This window comes from Cebidichthys violaceus, unplaced genomic scaffold (assembly GCF_023349555.1).
Source record: "Cebidichthys violaceus isolate CVI_PGR_0920_01 unplaced genomic scaffold, fCebVio1.0.p SCAF_12, whole genome shotgun sequence".
NCBI lineage: Eukaryota > Metazoa > Chordata > Actinopteri > Perciformes > Stichaeidae > Cebidichthys > Cebidichthys violaceus.
In genome coordinates, this window is record NW_027176285.1 from 7884332 (window position 1) to 7902395 (window position 18064).

An 18064-nucleotide genomic window follows, 5' to 3' on the forward strand; every position below is an offset into this window, starting at 1 on the left:
TTTCCAAAAGGATGTTGAGCAATGTGACACTTTCCAATTTGACTAAAAGCAGGTTATCAAGATAATGAATGTGTTTATACAATCTTTGTTTAGTATGGTACTGTGGCTCTTATTGTTAATTATTTTGGAAAACTGAATATAAAATATGCGTAAACGTAGATCATCAGTGGATGAAATGGATTTTAAATGAGTCACAGATGCTTCACGTAAAGGTGTTTGAGAACTGATCCCATAATTCATTGCAGCTCCATGTGGGCAGTGAGCTGCTTTGTTTTGTGCAGCCAGCTGTAACCAGTTTACATTCTTTCATTTTTGCAGATTAACTAAACCCGTGTGAAAAGTAAAAATGATAAACGGTTCACTTAGAACCCTGTGCCGTGTTCTCCATAGAACGTTACATTGATGCATGAAACAAGAAACACGAGTACAAGAAAACGTCTTTAACCATTCAACTATGATTACAGCATGCATAGTAACACACCAACACACAAAAAGTACTTCAAACACTTCAAATATCAAAAGTAAAGAATACAATCAACACTTCTCCATTAGTGCCGAGTCAGCAGAGTGAACGCACTGTTAGCTGTGTGACATCACAGCTGTGAGTAGAAGCTAGTTCCTCTGATGCACAAGCTTCATGCGTTTTTAATTATCTTACACTTTAAAGAACTGCTAACAAACTCCAACTTCCTCTTCTGAATACAATCAAACAATCGTTTATTTCTAAAGATACTAGAAGAATGTCAAATCGTTGTTTTTCATATTGTCTAATTCTAATTCATTTTGTCTCAACACTTGTACTTGTCCTTTTTCAGTGCTTATTTTGTCAACTTTTAAAATCACTATTGTTTTAAATATTACAGAATGTTTTAGTCAGCACCTGTCCTAATCAAGTCTCTAACATCCTGTGGCTTTTCTTGTAGCCTAAAATATAGCATCAACAACAGAAGATAAAAAACAACAAAATTAAAATCCTTAAAAAAAAAAAAAAAAAAAAAAAAATCACATACTTGTTTTCTTAAAAGACACAAGTCGGTCCTTGAGTTTAGCTACTTGTTGCACAGTTTAAAAAAAAATCTGAACTACAAATACAAACTGTGTTCAATCACCATGTTATTTAGCTTTTTAAAATACATCTACCAAAAGCAGTTTTGCATTTTATAAATGAGAAATAAAACCATTTCTTTATTGGAATGCGCTACAAAAGATAGAAAAATAGTTCTAGTATTACAGTTGGCAGCAGACTGGCTGGGCTCAGAGGAGGTGACTGGTTGGTGCAGTGGGATCACATGATGGAGCAGCCTCTCTTTGCAGTGCGAGGGTCCCCCTGTACACAAACCGTCACGGTGCCATTCAAAACACAATGCCACAAACACTCACTTTAGCGGACAACTTCACTAAAATAGTGAAACACACCACATCATCAGAGCCATGTGTCCATATAAACAATTATAAACATATGCACATGCACTGTTGTCAACGTAGACATGTAGAAGGTGCGCTCTACAGCAACGACGGCTGCGTCCCAACATAACATTTTTTTACATTTTGGAATGCTGCTGCTGAAGATTTACACACAACATGTGAGCGGCCCCTTAAACTGAGGAAATGTCTGAGCTGGCTGATATTCTCACCTGCTGGTGGAAGAGTTCTTCACCAGTGTCCTCCACTCCATCATCATCATCCTCCTCCTCCTCCTCCTCCTCCTCCTCTTCTATTGTTGTCTTGTATGTTGTGGTTCTCTTTGCCACCTCCTGCCACACACACACACACACACACACACACACACACACACACACACACACACACACACACACACACACACACACACACACACACACACACACACACACACACACACACACACACACACACACACACACACACACACACACACAGCATTACATCTCCACCAACAAGTGAGTGAGTGAGTGAGTGAGTGAGTGAGTGAGTGAGTGAGTGAGTGAGTGAGAGTGCGCTCACCTCTCCCTGAGTGTTGATCAGCACCACTTGGACGTCCATCCCTGAACCCCAGGAGGACTGGTTCTTCCACACCAGGTCTGTAGGCGGTTTGGAGCTCACACCAGCGTCAGACGCCCAGACCTGAGCAAAGCATCCACAAAGTCCTCCTCATATTCAACACAGTATTCACACACACGCGTACAATTGGCATGGATACAACCCCCACTGTTTAACACTGTACACACGTTTGAGACACAACCAGACCCAAAGACTGAACAGGAAGCTACTGGGGACTCGGACCACATCACTCTTGAACAGAAAATGATTAGAAGTGAACTGAAGACCTGCTCTTACCGTGACTTTCTGGCCCGCCTTCAGGGCATACTTGGGTGTGAACTTGTAGGTGGCTGTGGCATTTCCAATAGTCTTAATCATCTCATAACTGCCCATTGCCTCGTCCTGAGACAGACCGTCATTGACACAATGAAGAAGTCAGTTAGTTCTGCTGGATCTCTGAATAGAAGACTTTCAGCTGTATCTCCACTAGGGACGTCCCCCACTAACATTATACAGAGTGTCATCTGATCGTCCATGAATTCTAAATATACGTAGCGCTCCGATAGTGTAAGGAACATGCACCATCTAAGAAGCTCACCTCGTCTCCATTGTTGTGGAGGCAGATGAACTTGCCGTCGGTGTCGATCTCGTCGATGCAGACGGGTCCCGTGGCCGAGGCGGAGTGCGCGATGGACACCGAGCTGCTGGCTTCCTGTTCCTCCACGTCGATGCGCTTCCTCTTCCCCATGGTGGTCTGCACACTGCGGCTGCTGGACGAGGCTCGAGACACCGTGACGCGAGCTGAAGGACTGGGAGACAGCTTCAGCCTGGGGGGGACGGGGGGAACGACACACGGCAGTTAGGCTCAGCGGGGGTCACAAATGGAAACGGTCGCTACCATCGCTGCTCGCACACTCTAGTCGCTCACCTTTCTTCTTCTCCCTCTAGAAGTTTGCGGTAGGCGTTGATCTCCATGTCCAGCGCCAGTTTGACGTCCAGCAGCTGCTCGTAGTCGTTCAGCTGCTGCTGCATCTTGGCCTGGATCTCGGCCAGGTCGCGGTCTTTGTCTGCCAGCAGCTTGCGGCTCCGATCTTTCTCCTGAGACAACGCCGCCTCCAGCTCCACGATACGATCGCGCCAACCACGAGTCTGAATATAGACACAGGGAGGTCAGAGTCTGAGGTGTCAGAGCGAGCAAACACTTTATCATCATCCTCATTTAAAAGCTTTCATACCTGCTTCAATAAAAAGTATTGGTCCGATGAAATTAGATGAAAACCGTGCAGGGCTCAAAATACTGTTTTCTGTTTACATGCAGCCTTAAAAAATAAATCCAACCTCGGCCGCTACATTGTTTTTTAGCAAACCTTTGACGGACAACATTTATTCATTTCATTTCTGAGAGATTAGAAATGTGTCAATGTGCATGTAGAGCTGAGAATTACGAGCACAGCACAAATTTGACATGCACATGGTATTTCAATCCCTCCGATGTGAAGCTTGAAAACATACTACGGGTGATGCATTACTTGTCATTTCGGGAAAGTTGTCCATCGGCAAACAATGTGAACAGGAAGTTCGAGGTTTGAGTGAATGATGGACCAAACGTACAAAAGTGACAGACTTAAAGCCCAGTAGAGACCGTTTCCACAGAGTAGATTGGAACAGAGCTTATAAGGTTCGAAGAGGCACGGTTTAACCTCACATTGTGATGTCACACAACGTCACGGTGAGAACAATTAATCCAACTGCAGCCACAACCTCACGAGGAGATTCTGATAAACTAAATAAACAGAGCGGCGACTCTGCCACACTGGAAAACAAACCTGGTTCAGCTGCATACACAGAGGAAAGCTGTGAGACTTTGAGATAAAAGAGTTAACAAGTAAAATAAAATGCTGACCTCCTTCTGCATTCCTGCCAGCTGGGCGGTGAGGCTGTCGATCCTCAGGCTGGACTCTCGGAGCTCCTCTCGGGACATGCTGGCCGACGCTCCGTTCATCTCAGACAGCCGGTGCAGGTCCTCCAGCTGGAGACAGACACAGCGGGGGGGGGGGGTGTAAGAAGCAGCAACAACAGTTTTCTTCTCATCACATCCTATAGAGGAACTGAGCAATGTCAGTCACTTCCTGACGTGCAGGAAGTTAAGTTAGCTATGTGTTGCTTGGTATGTTGACACTCAACTTATAGGTTCACTAGATTGAAGATAAAAAAAATGTAATTTAATGAAATCCTATTTCTCCAGCATACAATGAGATTCGAGATTCCAAACAACAGGTTGTGCTCGTCTCTTTCCTGTCAAGAATTTAAGGTATTTAATTGTCAATGATATATATAATAATGTTATACAGATTTAATTTAAATTTCTCATGAAAGATGTTAGAAAAGGTGTTTGTGTGTGCTGTCAATTATACTTCTTCAGAAGATACAAGTTGGAATCGGCAAAGAAAAGTACAATCGCTGCGTCTCTACAAAAATGTGGTCCTCCAAACCCTGAGGCCTAGTGGTACAACCACGCCCATGATGTGAGAAGCCCATGTTCAGCCATCACATACGGTGTGTTGTTTGGACTGTACACATACTGTGCTCATATTGTGTAGTTTTACACTTTATTCTGTCATGTAGACTGTGTTGTAACTCTGTGATGTTGTTCATTCTGTACACATGACATCTATCACACATCTGTCCATCCTGATAGAGGATCCTCCTCTGAGGTCTCTTCCTCTTTTCTCCCATTAAAGCGTTTTTGGGAGTTGTTCCTGCTCTGATGTGAGGGTCCTGGGACAGAGGATGTTGTATGTGTACAGGTTGTAAAGCCCTCTGAGGCAAATTTGTGATTTTGGGCTATCCAAAATAAATTTAATTGAATTTACAACATGACCACAGAAATGTCTTATCTCTGATTGGTCAGCTGCTGTTTGATTAAATCTTTTATTGAGACACCTCATACACAGTATATTGTGATATTTAGAAATTCACTTCAAGAGTCACATATTCCTCCTCCTGTCACAGCATGTACACACTCTTCCACCTGGAATGCATTATTATATATGAAAAAATAAATAAATAAATGAGTGAGTGAGTGAGTGAGTGAGTGAGTGAGTGAGTGAAAGAGAAAGAGAAAGAGAAAGAGAAAGAGAAAGAGAGATCATACTTTGGTGACGTAGGTGCTCTCCATGTTGTCCTTGTAGAGCCTGATCTGCTCCTCGTTCTGAGCCCTCATGTCAGTCAAGGCCTGAGTCAGTTTATATTCATACTCCACCTTCCGGCCAGAGTCCACCTCCACCAGCTGGGTGGCGTACCGCTGCTGGGCCTCCCTCACTTCCTGTAACACAGCACACAGTCACCGAGACAGTCCTCTCAAGTCTGATCAACACTGGTTGGGTTGCTCAAATAAAAAAAGAATTAACGGAGATAGATGCATTTTTCCAATTGAATGTTTTTATCTCACAAAATATTCTGCTTCAATCCATATTTGTGGGCATTTAGACTTAAAAAGCAAGTCTAAAGACACAGTCTGGTTTACCGTGTCTTCTGAAGAATTCTCACCTCCTCTTGCATGCTCTTACGGAAGATAATTTCCTCCGTCAGACTCTGGCAGCGGTTTTCCAAGTCAACGCGCAGCAGCATCTCATCTGCAAGGTGCTTCTTGGCCTGAGCCAGACCTGTATCCAGCTGACAATGCACAAAACAACAACAGGTCACGCTTTGAAAACAAGTCTCGATGAACACAAAAGGGTTTTCAAGTTTAGCGAGTCCGGAAGAGCTCAAGAGAAAACGAGAGAAGCGATCACATATAACATTTTACTGATGTAAAAGACATACTTTTGGTTTTAATAAGCACAATTGATCCCTCTGCATCACTCCTTTAGTTAACCAAGTAACAGATACAAATGAGAAGAAACTCTTTCTAGCCACATCATATTCACCTCCTGCAGCTGTTCTCTCAGGTCGGCCAGCGTGGCCTCCAGGCCTCTGTTCTCAGACAGCGCCGTAGCCAGCATGGCGTCTTTAGAGTTCAGCTGAGCGTCCAGGTCCTTCAGCCTGGCCTGAGCTCCTGCTGCCTCAGAGTCCTTCTTGTTGTAGCTGGAAGGAGGGTGACAAGACATGGTAAGAGCATTAGAGCTGTCTCAATAACCGCTACATTGCAACACTGCGCTTTTCACAAGCCACGCACAGGGGATGACGAGCCACCTCCACAAACTCTTTGTTCCTGTTTTTTTTCTTATTTGAATTATTTGCACTTTACCACCATCTTTTACATAATATGGCCTCCAGCAGCGTGGAGTCTGTGTTTGTTTGTAGCGGCGGAGCAATGAGGAGAAGGAGCTTATTTTCCTGAAGAGGCAGGTTGAGTCGTTCCTCTAGTGTTGTCCTGTCAACAGCTGACCACATACTACAGCCTTCCCTTTTTCTGCACCATTACTAAACACCGTGTGCTTTACTTTGTTTATAAGCTATGGCGGCCCATGCAGCAAAATACATTCATTTGCCAGTTTATTAGGTACACCTGGCTAAAACTAGTTAGTGCCGAGTGAGCAGCCCTGCAATAAATCTGGATGCCGAGTTGTTTTTTCATATTTCGTTCAGTCAGTGAGTGAGAGTAGACGACACCGGTGCCCCCTGCCCTTCAGGAACTCTACACGAGTAAACAGCGTCCTCTGGTGACCACAACGGCCCACAAGTGGAATAATTAAAGATTTTCCTGTTTTGATTGTTCTAAATAAATACTTTATGTTGGGAATTCTAAGAGGGGAAAAAAAGAAAAATAATTATACATCTATATTCCATATCTATCTATCTATCTATCTATCTATCTATCTATCTATCTATCTATCTATCTATAATATAGATAGACACATATTTCGCTTTCAAAAAACATGCTGGATGTCTGTTTCCCAGCTCAGAGACGGGGTTTACTAAGTCAACAGTGGAACAGTGTCATTGGGTTTGAGTTAAGCCGTCTGTTGGAGGAGCTCTGCTGGGACAGAGGCCTGTTTTTTGCTCATGGTGTGCCTGAGGGTGGGTGGGGCTGAAGTGGACAAACTATGAGTGGAATGCAGAGCGGTATGCTTGCTTTTCACGATTTACTGAGAAACATTAGCAGGGAGGCAAAACCACTGACCAACAGGCTCTCACTTCACAGGAACACTGTCAGTAGGGCCACACCAGTACACAACAAATACTTTAAGAGAAGACAATATGTTACCATTATTATGTTTAGAAGACAGTTAAAGGGAGGCCTAACATGTTAAATCAATGATTAAACACACGGAAGAAGCCACTTTGATGGATTAGTCTGTAGTCACTGCATTTTTCTCTCTCTCTCTCTCTCTCTCTCTCTCTCTCTCTCTCTCTCACTCACTCACACTCACACTCACACACACACACACACACACACACACACACACACACACACACACACACACACACACACGCTGCAGTGACTACAATATTGGAATAGTTTCTTTATTTTCCTTCTTTTTGGCGATTAAATAAATTGAAGAATGTGCCACTTTTGCTCTGATGCAGCAGAGAGTATCTGACTGTAGTCACCACTCTGTTCTCTCATTATGTGTCGTCGCCCCCCCCCCGCCCCCAGCACTATCTGATTGGTTAGACGTCACGAGTAACAGCAAATCAACAGTGACGACCACTGTATTCCAGAGTTGTCACATAGAGCGCACTGCCACCTTTAGTGCGGTCTGACGTTAGCACTACATGATCCAGTTACATGGTCACAAGTTACATGGTTAGAAATCAAGATGAAGTGGACTAACGGTTCACGTCAACTGGCCACGGGACTCAGACAGGCGGTGACAGCCACCTGTGATCGACTGTCAGGGGGCTTGACCACACACAGTACTCGCTCTGTTCAACACACAGCAGCTCTGCTCAGGCTGAACTGCACTTGTGTGTAATACATGTGTATCTAGGATTCAGTGTACTCTTACAGGTATTTATGCTGCATTCATTTAGCAACAACAGTGGGCCTAAAACACACAACACAGCGTGGTGTTTAATAGGGGAAAAAACTAACATTTTCTAAAACAACAACTACTAACAGGCAATGTATTTGTGTGAATGCTCAGGAGGAAAGCCTGCACATTGTCCATTCACTCACTTTTGGTCAGCAGCTGTGTGTAGCCGATGCAGCTGTCAAAGTCTGTCTGATATATGAGAATACACACAATCACACTCGTGTTTCCTGTTTATTAATAGTGCTGATCCTGCTAATGACTACAAAACCCAGCAGTCAACAAAAAACACTATTTGGATATCAACACGATGTCTGATACACATTTCCTCAACACACAGTCATTATGTGTGCCACTTCAGAGCAGAAAAAAAACAATCCATCACAAAATATTCTTGTTTTTTCCCTTAAATACCAAAAAGTACTTTTATTCTCCGGCAGTGTTTGCTTCTGATGTGCCTAACCGATACTACCAGGTGACCCTGAAGGCATCATGTCACCTTCAATGAACGCTTACTCTATCTGCCAATCTAATTTTTCCCAAATAAACTTGTTTAATCAGGTTAGTATTGTTACATGTATTTGGTCGCGTGTATATTTAACAAAAGACGTGGTAAAAGTTACATTTTAAAAGTATTCTCTTTCAGTAACGGACAATGGTGGCCAGATGAGGTCATTTATTTTTTAATATTGTTTATTATTTCCACCATTTTTTATGTACAACTAATGATACTCATTGTAACGCCATCAAATCATCAAATAATGGCTTCATACTAGCTGCAAAACGAACTAAGAGACAGAAATGACCCTAAAATATATATTTTTATAAGCAGAGTTTGAGTCTCGCGCTCACCGGACGATACAACGTAACGTTAGCCCCCACTACACGGATTTACGTGCGTACGTTAATGTTGCAAAAGTGGCTCGAAAATCAAAGTGAGCAGCATACAAATGTTAGCCTTTAGCTAATGATTCAAAGTTCCTGACCGTATTAGACCGTTCAACATGATTAAAGGGTTAACGGCTTACTTGTGTTGAAGCTGCTCATGGTCGGATTTGATCTTTCCCAGCTCGATCTGCAGCCAGGCCCGCTCTTTGGAGGACTCATCCAAACACCTTCTGGCGTCGGCTAGCTCAGTCTCGTACAGGGCTTTCAGTCCGGTCACCTCCCGGCTCCTCACGTCTTCCTTCTCGTTAATTTGCAGGTGGAGTACATCGTTTTCGGACTCCAAGCTACGGACTTTGTCAATGTAAACGGCCAGGCGGTCGTTGAGGTCCCGGAGCTGTTGTTTCTCCTGCAGTCGGGTTATCCTGTTCGGGCTCAGCGGAGTGCCGCTGCCGCACGTGCTTCTCTGCCCGGTCGGAGTTGCAGCCGCCGTCGCCATTGTAGAAGATTAAATAACCCGAATCAAAGGCGGTAACCAAACCAAAGCGAGATACGGATCGTGCGGGGTCAACGATTTTGATTGAGGCGCTCAACAACAACCGGCACGCCTGAAAAACTATCCTGGGAGTATATCCTGTCTTTTCTTATCCGAATGAAAGAGGGGTTTGGCTTCCTAATATGGCGGCTCATTGGATATTTCACGTTGTGTACCACTAGCCAATGGCGAAGCTCGACGCAATGCGTTCTCTCAGTTTTAACTTTTGGGTTCACTTGGAATTATGACCAACATATGCCGAAACGGTCCGGAGTAGGCGGAGTCGACTAGGCGTTCAAAACCTCGGGCTTAGCGACTGACCATCATGGGCTGACCCCGGTTTGTTGAATCCGAGTGTCCCGGCGTCAATAACAAGCGCTGCCTGACTCCTCTGATAACGGCTGCTTTTGAAATCATTTTATTGTATCAATTCTCCCCGTTGTTGCTCGTGCACTATCAAAGACTGAGAAGACAACGATAACGACCATAGCACAGTGAAAATATAGTAATTAAATGTACAGATAGGATCCTACTAAGTAGTTTTGTACGGTTGTCCTGTGACATGCTCAGACTCTCGGCAGTGCTGAAAACAAACAAACTATTCTGCATAGAGAAAAGCTGAACAAAAGATGAAACTGAAATATGGAACCTCTTTGTTTTGAAGGCATCGAGATGGAGTTTCTAACATTTGGTTGAATTAAGAGGGAAATTCCTCATACATGAAAAGAAATGGGCTGACTAAGATCATGACACCCCAAATAGATATGTTAAAAACAGGAACGTTGTGGGAAATGTACATGTTTGGCTAAATAACATATATGCACAAAGTGTTTTTTTACTTAAATCGGTATATTTTTTTATATTATCTGGCTGTATCGCTGCTGTGATCCTTTGTCATAAGCTTGTGTGTAAAATGTTAGATTTCTAGGTCTTTGTGTGCTAAGTTATAACGATTTAACATCTCTAATTTTTAGCAGTAACAATGTGTTTATACATTCATTCATAGCATCTTAATGCGTTCCCTGTACTCATCCACATTGTATTACTGCTCTTTTTTCCCTTCAATGCATTCTCTTTTTTAACGCTGCTCATTCATTTCTGATTATAATAAAAAAAATATTTGACAATATAATGTTAAAGACCTTGTTAGATAAGAACATAGTTTGAGTTTGACAGTTAATCAGTCGTGAGTGTTATCGTTCATCACTTTGGTGAATCACGTTAAAGTATTCTACTTACCAAACGTGATCAGGCTGCAGATCCATCTCTCCTCAGCGGTCAACCCAGCAAGCTATGTAATAATAAATATGAATGAATAAATAAATGTCATGTGCCAGGGATTCACATCAGCACAGTCCAAAACCTGAGGCCACGCGACACAGAGACATTGAAGAGGTCACATATGACAGCGTGGGTCAGCCCTTACATTTCATGGGCCAATGGTGTGGAAGCATCAGTCAACACTGGAGTGATAACACAGCAAAATTCAACTTATTAATGTGCTTTTAATGTGTTCACATGTCAGAAGATTGCCTATTTAGATTCTATATTAATGTAAAACTGTTAAGATCTTCTGTGATAACATGCACGAGAAGCTAGACGTGTTCTTGTGTAAGATGTCTTGTAATTCACTTAACACGTTACTTTGTCATGTGACTCCACCTCTCTCACCAACACTTACACACTCTAGCTGTGACACTGTTACAAAGACCAACCAGCTATTAAACCGGTCCACAGCACACACATACTCTATATTGTCTCTATTCAAACAGGTCAGGACCGTTAGAGGCAGGATGAAAAGCTTATGAAATAATAATAATAGTAATATTCGGCATCTGATGAGAGGTAGTGCAAGAGCTTTCTTTTCTTTTGTCCATGCTTGCAGCCCTGCCGGAGCGAGGAGGCTGTTTGGAAAATAATCCCATCAAGGACGAAGAGTGTCTTCAATTCTCTCACAGACGACATCACATGAATGAATGTATAACATTTAGGAAGACTTAGCTGATGGTCTGATTATAAAGTTTTTCCTCTTGTCCTGTGCACCACAAGAGAAATAAATCGTTCCTATCATTATGAGTGTTGGAAAGTATCTGGAGATACATTATGTATCATGATACAGAGGTTACACTTCAGTATATTGTGGTATATTACGGTACTGTAAGCGAGACGTTCTGATTTTTAAAATCTGAATTCTAGGAAATCTGTCTTAGTGTAAAGAACACACCACCACATGCATACAATCAGAGTAAATTCAAAAAAATATAAATGTATGCAATCTGAACAGCGGGATCAGCATTTGCACTCATCACAATTCCTACAACATCCAACATCATAGCACTTCTTTCAGAGGGAACTATACTGAAAGGGCGCATATCATAGTATTACAGAGATCATCTTTATGTAAACTATTTATTAAAAATTGATAGTGTTTTATAGAATTGATACAGTATCACAAAACATAATATCGTGATACTTGATGTTTTTTTGTATTTTCTTACATTCTATTATGAAGATATCTCCACTACAACTTCTTATTGCACCATTTCATACTTTCTTAGCTTTTTTTGCAAAAGAAATGATAATATACTGACACTTTTATAGTTTCAACAATATAGTGTTTTATGTCAAACGTAATATAATGACAGAAGGAAACTTTATGAACACATGGCACAGCACCATTTATCTACGGAGATCCAAAGTATTAAATACATACTATGACCATTAAGTTGTTAACTTATTCAATACACTTTTAAAGCTCAGCTCATGATTATGAAATATTTTTCCATTTGGCATCTTTTCACTGAAACAGAGTTTATTGCAGCTTATTTTTTCTTTAATTTCAGCAGTTCCTATTTCAAAAAGACAAAAGTCTTTATATGTCAATCGTGACAGGGCACTTCTGATCGGGATGCCTTCTAGACGTCTCCCTTTAGAGATTTCCCAGTTGTCCGACTGGTAAGAGGCCCGGGGTAGACTCAGAACACGCTGGAGGGATTACATCTATCGTTTGGCCTGAACACCTCGGGGTTCTCCAGGAAGAGCTGGAAAGCGTTGCTGTAGTAATAATCATTTCAGCCACAAGAGGCTGAAGTACACCATGTTCTAAATAGCACTAAAAGCTGTCATGTTTTCTGCCAGGTGAGTTTAAGTTTTTCTATGCACTTTAAAAACAAGATACATACATTGTGTGTTATTTAAATTAAAACTCACCTGCAAGAACACACGTTTGTTTTATGTCCTATTTAGATATTTCAAACATGGGGTATGTACTTCAACCTCCACAGATGAAAAAAAAAGTAATTTAGAAAAAACTTTTTCTTTCACGTGGCAAACCTTTTTTCACTTGTTCTTAAGTCGTAAACACAGGAGAAAAAGCAATTTAGATCCGACTTAGAAAACCAGATTCTCTTTCTCACTTGCCTCTCAGGCTCCCTTACATTACCGAGTCAAATTATGTTTATTTGTGGAAGGTATGACAGGACTTTTAATGTCTCAGAAATTGTTTACCTTATTCACACATCATTTAAATTGACTCTGATGTGTTACCTGGAACTGGAATGGTGCCAGACTTTGGTGCCAGTTCTTACAGAGACGTTTTTTTCACTCTTTTGATGACATGAAAAAAAAACATGCACATTTAGAAAATAAATATGTGGAAGCATTTTTCTGTCAAAGGTGAAGCCACACAGATATGATGGGTTGTGGGACTTGCCATGGCCGCCTCCTTAACTTATATAGTGTCTCTAAAGTCTGGCACCAATGCAGAATTAGAATCAGGATGACGTAATGACCCCTCCTTCTTTTATAGGTTATTTGCTGTGTTACAGGAAGTTAGTGATGCTAACAAGAATTACTAAATGTATTTGGATATAAAACATAAAACATTGAATGTTAATATTATTTTGTTGTTCAATTTAATTGTATCAGTTGTGAACTAATTATTCAATGCACAATTGATACAATACACACAAAAAGCAGAGTTGGTTGTTAAATGTTAAATAGCGACAACTACTACATGACAGCAGTTATCTTAATTACAGTTACTGTTTATTATTATAGTTTTCACGACTCAAAATATAAAATATCGGTTGACAATAACAAAAATAGAATAACACTAGACCTATTCTGGAATTATTCTAGTATTTCTTTGAACAAAATCCCCAACAATCTTCGCTGACATACAGTATATACGACTTGTATTCTTAATTATAAAGTCCACCTTCTCTGTAAATCTCCCTGATGTCCTGAAATTATGCCAAATAACAAATAACAGATACAAAAACAGCAAGAGAGACAATGCACAGATTTGGAAATAGTTTATTAAGATAACTCTTTTTCACAAATTGAATTGCATTTTTCTGAATGTGTTGTTTTCCAAGCAGACAGGGACACTAGTGTACAGTAGCACATCACACAGTACTGGATCTATGGCTTTGTGTATATACAGTACATAGGCTGAGCTACTCAAGAGAACATTATTACTCCATCAGCACTGGAGCTTTTTCTTTTTTTGGTCATTATTACAAATGCTGTGGAAGCACAGGTCATGATGGAGGTCACAGCAGCAGCAGTGTTTCAGTAAAACAGGTCCACTACAATACTGCAAGTGCAGCAGCATCAAAGTGTGTTGAGTGAGGATATACATGTAACTGTCAAAGAGACATGTGAATGTATTGAGTTTATATGGTACCGTATGTGGTGCCTCAAGGTATCGTAGTTCGTCATGTAATGTCGTAAAGTAGCGGGCCACACCCAGAGTTGGCGTGGGCATATGACCGTGGCATTGTGGGTTGTTTGCTGGCGTAGAACAGAGAGGAGTGAACGACCCCAGGTTAAACTAATTCTGCATGTGGTCCAAGAGGTGCACATGGTAAAGTGTTCATTTGTACATGTATTTGTGTGTATTGTTGTTGACCTGCATTTGTGTTTACATATGTTGCATTTTTTGAGTTTGTAGTTTGTAGTTTTTGTCATTATTAATGTGCTATATGTGCTAGCCTGTTGGCAACGGACATTTGCCTGAGAGACTCCAGGAAGTGTTGGCAATTTATGTAAAAATGTTTGTTTTGTTTGTAATTTTCACAGTGTCTGCGATGCAGAAGAGAGAGAGAGAGAGAGAACGTGGAAAATAAAGTGCATCAATACATCAGTACGAAGCGTCGCCATTCTTGCTGGACCAGTGTAGCTACACTACATACTAATTAAATAAGCAGGCCACATATGCTTAGCTGCTATCATGTCGAATGGGCTCTAAACACACAGTAAGCACTTATTCAGTGTTCATGTGGATTCAGTCTGGATCTCGTCTCTTAGGCAAGAGAGACGTGTGATTACCCACTCATCTTAAGAACAGCACTTAGAGGCAATGAAGCATTTATTTGGGCAATAATGACACACAGTCAATTGGTAAGATGGCTGAAGTAGTTACATGTAGTTCATGTCTGACCTCAAAATAAAAAATAGAGGTGGCTCACAATTCTACATCCATCATGTGCCAATCTGCTGCTTTAAGGAACAGTGTGTAGGATTTAGGGGGATGTATAGGCAAAAATAGGATATGGTATTCATAACTATTAGTGTGAAACCCCCTGAAACTAAGAATAATTCTGTTTTCATAACTTGCAATGAGCTGTTTATCTAAATAACGAAGCGGAGTCCAACATGTTGCACCGCTAATGTTTTCACGCTAGCCCAGAACGGACAAACCAGACATTGGCTCTAGAGAGAGCTTTCCATGTTTTTACCTGAAGGCCACCTCAGTTCTCCAACAGGCGTAGAGAGGGGAGGGCTGAGCGGAGGAGTATTCAGTTCTACATCCTCACCGCTAAATGGCACTACCCACTCTCCCTTTAGTATCCAAAACCAGCGAGGTTATACAATAATAAGGTTATTACAGGCTTTCCGTTGTATGCCTCCGCTAACCAGTCAAGTTGCAGTTTACACCCGTGTCCGTCCAAAATGTCATCACTTTATCATTTTATCCTATGCAACATTTGTGGGAAATTGCCGTAATTAGCGTATGAATTCTTGAGTTATGGTGAAAAGGCGTGTTTTGTGAGGTCACAGTGATCTTTGACCACCAAATTGTAATCAGTTCATTCTTGAATTCAAGTGGACGTTGGTACTAAATTCAAACAAATTCCTGAGACATTCATGTGAATGGGACAGACGTAAGTACGTACAGATAGACGTGTTTAAGTCTGATGTTGTTTTGACCCATCCACTCACGACTTTCTCCCTACATCATCTCTGCATGTCACCTTACTTCCTCCTTTGCCACCGTCAATGACCACTAGAAGGCTTTGTTGCTTGAACCGAAACGTTGTTGCACTGAAACGACTCGTACTGTTGTTCTTGGGAGGACAGTCTCAAAAACACATTCCTGCACGTGACAATATGCGCACAATGGCAAAGTTTTACACCGTTGAAACGCAGCATTTATTGTATTCGTTCCAGAATGATTCTATCGATTGATTTCACTCCTTATAAGTTACTTTCAGACAATCGTAACAAGCGATGCCAAGCGTTGCAGCTACGTGGCAATACACAGGAACAATGGTGGATCACCTTGTTGCTCTTTGATACAACAATAAAAAACATACTCAGAAATTGTCAGTTTGGGGTAACAGAGGACCGTATCTCTAATTTCTTTTAAATAGATACAAATAGGTACACAGGTGCTGGTGGCAGTGCTTGTGTACTATTAACAAGATTCAAAACTCTCAACTGTTGTTTTTCTGCCGCATTGGTCTCTGTGGATTCTTTGACTGTAGACTATAAAAGCCTCTGTAAGCTGCACAGTGGGTCTGGAATAGTCTCTCCCTTGTCCACACACACACACACACACACACACACACACACACACACACACACACACACACACACACACACACACACGCACTTCTTTCCAAAACAGGCAGTGTGAATAATAAAATGGTTCTTGTCACATCACTAGGACATATTTGTGGTGTGAACCTTTATGAATTAACTGGCTGGGGGGACTTTCTTAAATTTAACTATGGAAGACGTTATTTTATCGATGTGTCATATTTTGCCAGCAGATTTTTTTTTAAATTTGCTTGTGATGCGCTCTATGTTAAAATGCCTTATATCTAAGATTGATGCAAATATGTTATTAGTTTTGCAGGTATTTGGTCATAAACCAAAGGATTGAAAATATAATTTAAAGTTTACCTGCTTATGAAAAAAAGGGAACACCAAAGTCATTAGGATTCATTGGGCACCGTGCACATCTGTACCAGATTTCATGATATCCATTGAAAAGATGTTGAGACATTTCATTCAAGACCAATAATGTCAACCTTACAGTGGCGCTCAAAGTTATTAAAATTCATCCTCTCAATAGCGTTCAACGTCTGTACAGCATGACACAGAAATCCATCCAATATTTGTCGAGATATTTCACTCTTGAACAAAAAAAACCTCACCGACCAACATTGCCATCCACAGGACCGAGCCGTTAGCATGGCTAAAAATAGCATTAATAGAAAGCGTTATCATTAGAAAAAGTTGGAATTTGACATGAATCAAAGAATCAGATATGATTCTTATTGGGTGCTTGGCAGATGCCCCTCTACGATTTGTGCATTACATTTAAACAGCAATTCAATGACAATAATTACAATTGTAATTTTAAAAATTGTCTTGGTATGTATGATATATACTCATATCACATATCTGAAAGGACCCTGATGGTATCACTGAAAGACAGATCATTTTATTTTAATAACTCCAATTACTACACAGCTCGGTTCAAGTCCAACCAATAAACTAGGACATACTATTGATTGGTAAAAATGCTTGCTGATACCGTGTTATTTTAAAGCCTTCTTCATATTCCTGTTGAATAATTTGATTATAAAAGTGCTTGTTAAAATGTTTCTCTGAGAAACATCTTGGAATGAGGAACCAAAGTGAAACCTTACAGCTGGATCTTCAAGACCGATGTTTCATATTTCTAAACCAAAAACAAAAAGGTGAAAAACTCCACCGCCCTGTCCACACTGCTGACAGTTGATTGCTGTATTTATGTTGGTGCATATAATTTACTAACTCAAAAAAGTGGATTAGTGTTAAGTCACTCTTTAATGGAGTATTCTGGCAGTTTATCACATCAAAGCAAGTTCTTAAACAGGGAGACGCTAGTAGGCAGTGGCGGCGAGCTAAAGACAGACGGGTGCTCTGTATGAATGAGGCACCCTAAGGTAGGGCTGAACAATTAATTGCGTTCAATTAAACACAATTTTCAAATGGCAAAAGCTAGGATTTAAATATTTTAAATATCTTTTTTAATGCTACACAATTTAACTAATCAGAGGGTCGGAAAAACCGGACCTTCTTGGCTTCACGTGCTGCCCTACACTGAGAGTAGTGCAAGCTTTGATGCTCACAGTACCACCGTGTGAAAATGGCCACGGATGGGTTTAAGAGCAATCCACATGTTTACACATTGTTGCAAAGAGAGAGATGGTGGACGCACTTAGAGCAGACTGGTGTTGGCGATCGGAGCAGAGAGGAAATAAGCAGTAAAGTTGTCAAGTAGCAGTAACAGTGTACAGTGTAGGTTTCCCTTTGTCCATGAATGAATGCTGCAGCTTCTCAAGTAGAGTCCCTGTGTCTTGCTTCC

The 18064-nt window shown here is 41.1% G+C and overlaps 1 protein-coding gene across 1 annotated transcript; it reads right to left on the reverse strand.

The window, feature by feature from the left end:
- Nucleotides 1-425: 425 nt before the first annotated feature.
- lmnb1 (lamin B1) lies at nucleotides 426-9533 on the reverse strand. The gene is made up of 11 exons (XM_068706107.1): nucleotides 9026-9533; nucleotides 5949-6105; nucleotides 5569-5694; nucleotides 5174-5344; nucleotides 3923-4048; nucleotides 2948-3168; nucleotides 2618-2846; nucleotides 2317-2421; nucleotides 1984-2103; nucleotides 1635-1754; nucleotides 426-1327 (listed from the first exon to the last, which is right to left on the reverse strand). Exons 1-11 carry the CDS (start codon nucleotides 9379-9381, stop codon nucleotides 1286-1288), a joined length of 1773 nt encoding a protein of 590 aa, XP_068562208.1. The 5' UTR covers nucleotides 9382-9533; the 3' UTR covers nucleotides 426-1285.
- Nucleotides 9534-18064: the final 8531 nt, after the last annotated feature.